The following is a 5,442-nucleotide window of genomic DNA, read 5'->3' as shown; positions in this document are numbered from 1 at the left end:
CCTGACCTCGAACTTCATCGTGTTTTTGCGAGCGACGTTTATCATTTTCAACCATAACCGAGTAGGGATGTTTTAATCAACTTATAAACCGTCTGAATGAAGGAATACCAGAAGAAGTATAAAATACAAACATGGGGATACCTCATAGTGAAAGAAAACAGTGATCGCGGTCAAAAACGAATTCTAAAGACTACTTTTAGAAACTTAAGAACAACAGGTTGACGTCACTATAGGTTGATAATTATAGTTATGTACATTATAATTATATTATAGTACGCCAAACAACTAAACAAAAAGTCCACCATAAGTTGTAAAAGTAAAGATAAACAAATATTGTTTCGTTCTCAATTGTTTATTGTCATACACAAACACCAACGATGACCTAGTAACATGTCTATCTTTGGACCTATGTTTCCATTTAAATACCATACACAAATAATTAATACAGATGCATCTATCTGAGACGTATCTGAGCCAATCATCCTGAGCTAACTGGTGGAAAGCTAAAGCACCGACCAGTCATGTGAAGGCAAGATCACATCACACGCGAGGCATAGGGGGCAGAGGAGGCAGGTCAAGAGCCTCTCGGAGATGCATGGAGTAGAGGTCATAAGGGTTGTAACCATGGGGACCTCCAGCTGGTTTAGCTGCTGGTGATGCTGCCTGTACTGCTGTCGATTCTGGTGCTGGTTCCGCTGCCAGTGCCGGTGCCGATGCTGCTGATGCTTGTGACACAGCTACGTTGGGGTTGTTAGCGAGAGGTGCATTGTGGGTAGCACCTGACGCTGGGTGGCCTTGTTGTGGAGGAAGATCTAGTGCCTCAGCGAGGTGCTGTGACAACAAGCGATCGTACTGGTTCTGGTGACCCAGGGAAGAGGACTTGGAATCTTGATACTGAGCCGCACCCTTGCTGGCAGGTGCTCCAAGGGTTTCAGCGAGCTGGTGCAAGTTGTGATGTCCTCCAAAGTGAGGAAGCTCCATTTCAGCGAGCATGTTGAGTCTCAACATGTTGTCGAGGGCGTCGTATCCACGTTGGGAAGCACCAGGGTAGAGGTCAGATGCTGCCCCTGCTGGAGAGTTGGGTTCTGGGATGGGAACCCGTGGGGAGGCTGCTGTTTTAGCTGGCGCGGATGTGGGGGCAGCCAATGGATCTACAGGGTTAGATAGGGAGAAAGGGTCTGCAGAGGCCGTGGTGGGATCAAAGAAAGGGTCTGCTGGGAAAAGGGCTGAGAAAGGGTCTGCAAAGTGTGGGCCAGCGGCAGAAAAAGGGTCTGTTGGGAGAGGGGCAGAGAAAGGGTCTGCAAAGTGTGGGCCAGCGGCAGAAAAAGGGTCTGTTGGGAGAGGGGCAGAGAAAGGGTCTGCAAAGTTTTGGCCAGCGCCTGAGAAAGGGTCTGTTGGGAGAGGGGCAGAGAAAGGGTCTAATGAGATGTGGGAAGGGGTAGGGGCATCGATTACGATTGAAGCAGGGGCAGGGGCGGAAGCACCACGGGGATTAGGGGAGTCCTCCTTGATGATGATGATAGTATTCTGGGGGAAGGGTTGGTGTCTGAGTGTGTTTGTGTTGGAAGCATGTATAGGCTGAGTGTCGTATCCTTGATCGATCTGGGAACCGTAGTGATCAGGTAGGCCATTGGCAACGACATACTGGGGCTGTGGAGCTGGGGGATAGACGTTTTGAGTTTGTGTGGCTGGGGGATAGACTTTCTGAGCTTGTGGGGCTGGGGGATAGACTTTCTGAGCTTGTGGGGCTGGGGGGTGGACTTTCTGAGCTTGTGGGGCTGGGGGGTGGACTTTCTGAGCTTGTGGGGCTGGGGGGGTTGGTCGAGCAGGAGCAACCTGTTTGACTTGAGTGGACTTGATGGCTTTTCCTCGGATTGCTCTAGTGGGATTGTAGATGACCTGACGTCCAAATCCTGGAACTTGCCTGCGATGTATCAGTGGATTGTTAGGATTGGTGCCATATGGGGAACCTGCAAGAAGACCATAATTCAATGTAAGTACAAGCGACAACTCCATATTTCATAATAATAAGAAATGTCGGCTAAAAGCAGAGTCCATTGTACGATTCCGACTCCACCAAAGGCATATTTTTATGGATCACTATCAGAAGTGATGATACCAGGTGTTCGCCCTAGGATGTGCAGGGGCGGTCGGGTAGCCCAGTGGTTAAACCGTTCGCTCGTCACGCCGAAGACCCGGGTTCGATTTCCGACATGGGTACAATGCGTGAAGCCCATTTCTGGTGTCCCCCGGCGTGATATTGCTGGAATATTGGTAAAAGCGTCGTAAAACCATACTCACTCACTAAGGTGAGCATCCTGTCCCGTCGGTAACACCTGTTGTTAAATTCTTTGACAGATTATTACAAAATGCTAATGGTAATACCACTGAATCGGCTGAGAACATCTTTTCGTCACCGTATTATGCTCATGACCTATTTGCACATCCCTGAACCGAATACAGCTGGTACACGAATTAATGAAAATCTTTTGATTTCTGTTCTCCACAAAGTGAGTGAGTGAGGTTGGTTCAACGCCGTTTTGATCAGCATTCAAGCTACACCATGGCGTGTAAGTTTGATGTGGGAGGAAAACCGATGTGTACTCACGACGTATTATACTCATGACCTGTTTGCACACTAATGAACCGAATACAGCTGTACTCGAATAAATGAAAATCGTTTGATTTTATACAGTGGCTTGATTAGGGTTTTAATCTCTGTATTGTTTGACGGATGATACAATGCGCAGGATCTTCATACAACTGAAAATGTGCTTGATCATATAGAGTGAGTGAGTGAGTGAGTGAGTGAGTGAGTGAAGGAGTGAGTGAGTGAGTGAGTGAAGGAGTGAAGGAGTGAGCGAGTGAGTGAGTGAGTCAAGGAGTGAGTGAGTGAAGGAGTGAGTGAGTGAGTGAGTCAAGGAGTAAGTGAGTGAGTGAGTGAGTGAGTGAGAGTAAAATTATTTCAGCTGCCTCATGACAAATCAGCTCATGAGGGAATAAAGTGAGGATTGAATGGATGTCAAGGTGATGCAGATCTTTTACGAATACCATTTTGGCGACGCCCACGTGAAAGCTGCAGACACACCAAGAAAGTTTTTCAGGGCAAATCTTTGATTCGAACCCGACCACCACATGATTTGTGCGCGCCGAAGGGACACGGCTCGGCACAGTGAAGTGCGACGCCTTACACGACTGGGCCGCCTGTGCTCCCTGAACTTAGACAGTAAATAGTCTTTCATACAAGATAATGCATACCATACTTTTACAAATGACGCCAAATACCCTTATGAATCACAATCAAATATCGATGATGCTGGGTGAGCCTATCCTGCGCCACTGATGTCAAAACAGGAAATTGCATCGGACATAATTTTGAGTCACTGATACGTCAAATTTGAATATATTCTCCACAAAGTGAGTGGGGCTGGTTCAAAGCCGTTTTGAACAGTATTCCAGCTATATCATGGCGTGTTAGTTTGATGTGGGAGGAAAGCCGACGTGAGGTCTCCGATGTTTATGCACAGCGTGCGACGTCCTAGACGACGGGGGAACTCAGACAGTATTATGGTCGCATCATGAAGCAGTTCCGTCGCATGCCAGCTGGATCTATGGACAACTCAGGAAACAGTATGCTCTTGATGACACATGGTAGGAATGTACGTACCAATTACGAAAGCGTCGGTCACAAGACAGCAACAGCCTAGTACTGCCATGGCCAAGATGGTGGTCGTTCTCATAGCACTTGTTTGTTGTCCGGTAGGCTTTCTGAAAACAACATAACATATAAAAACATAACTTATTAATACAGACCGCCCCATGTGGCCATGGTACGATTGAGTGAGTTAGGTTTAACGCTGATGTTAACAGTATTCCAGTTATATCACGGGTGTCAGATTTGAAAGCTTGAATTAATGCATGTCTCAGACGTTTATCACTTTGGTGAAATCTAGGACCACAGGTATGGTGCTAACAACCTAGAACCATGATCGATGAGAACAGGGATTCGAACCCACAATCACTGGTTTCTGGTCTGCCAAAGGGACGCAACTCTGTAAAGTGCGATGAACCACTGTGTCACGTGTTGGGAATTTTCACACGTGAGACTTAAGAGTTAGGTAGTTATATCATGGATCAGATCATATACATGTGGGAGGAAAGTCAAATGTTTACCACTTTCGTTAACTCTCAGACTCGCACATGGTACTGACAAACCTAGAAACATGATCTGAGCAAAACTTAACCCAACCAAGTAAGCAGATATATGTAGCATGGATGGAAATAAACTTCCTTATATACAGCACATCATATACCACACGTGGTAATAACTTAATCCAACCAAGTAAGCAGATATATGTAGAATGGATGGCAATAAACTTCCTTATATACAACACATTATATACCACACGTGGTACATAATTACTACCGGGGAACGCTCAGTGTACCTTATGTCGTCATGATTCTACATTATTCATTGAGGCTAAGTTGTAACTTTTCTCTTAGTGTATAGAAACATCTGTGTTAACTCGGTCTTGCGTTTCAGAAGGTCATATGTACAAAGTGTTTGTCCAAATATCTAGGACCATTAGAAGGAGAACTGTATTTGCGATATATAGCAGCTACAAGCAAACATTGAACTCACCAGTTGGTGTTGTTGGTCTGCTGTTGACGAGGGTGGAGAAGGAATGATACTGGTGACGGCCGTCTTGGTTTATATACCTCCCTCGTCCACCCGTCAACAGTCATCGTGATGGGCCGGACAACGGAGGAGGGAGAGGAATCTATCACCTGTCACACACCGAGAATGCACAGTGTCCACTGTGACGCAAGACAGTTCAATGTATGCATTGTTATCAAGTTATGGGAGTATGTATGACGTCTTACAAGTCACATTATGTTTGCTTGTGCCAATGAGTCAAAAAGGATTCAGGTTAAATAATAATTTCTGTTATCTTTATAGATTATATAGTCAGGTACTATTCCAAAAAGGATTTTAATGATAATCACGAATTTTTAACATCTTGATCCAAGGAAAAGAATTGTGTTTTTCCATAGTTAGATATACAGAAAATATACATAAACATCACCTTTGTGACAGTTTATTATTAATTCACTTTTCCGAGTTAAAAGTCTAACTGGTTATCTCAATGGAAATTAAGCCGTTTTGTACGGTGACCCATAAGGGAAATGGAGTCTGTTTTTCAATATTTTGATATTTCACTTACTGTTATAGTAACCTTTTGCAAATTAACACGATTTGTCATACAAATATAGGATAAATCATGTATAAAGAAGATATTTAATCGCTGAAAAGTGAAGCGAAAATGTCAAAAACTAAAATGAAAATGTCAAAAACAAAAGCGAAAACGTCAAAAACTAAAATGAAAATACAGAAAACTATTTCTACCGCGGTGAAAACTGTTTACCCCGCGGTGGAAATAG

At 44.5% G+C, this 5,442-nt stretch overlaps 1 protein-coding gene across 1 annotated transcript; it reads right to left on the bottom strand.

The window, feature by feature from the left end:
- Positions 1-540: 540 nt before the first annotated feature.
- On the bottom strand, positions 541-3,740 carry LOC139452103 (uncharacterized). The gene is made up of 2 exons (XM_071233423.1): positions 3,668-3,740; positions 541-1,970 (listed from the first exon to the last, which is right to left on the bottom strand). The coding sequence occupies exons 1-2, from the start codon at positions 3,738-3,740 to the stop codon at positions 541-543; spliced, it is 1,503 nt and encodes a 500-aa protein (XP_071089524.1).
- Between the last annotated feature and the right edge of the window lie 1,702 nt (positions 3,741-5,442).

This window comes from Haliotis cracherodii, unplaced genomic scaffold (genome assembly GCF_022045235.1).
Source record: "Haliotis cracherodii isolate W230 unplaced genomic scaffold, xgHalCrac1.p SCAF_9, whole genome shotgun sequence".
NCBI lineage: Eukaryota > Metazoa > Mollusca > Gastropoda > Lepetellida > Haliotidae > Haliotis > Haliotis cracherodii.
This window is presented reverse-complemented; position numbering and strand designations above follow the sequence as displayed.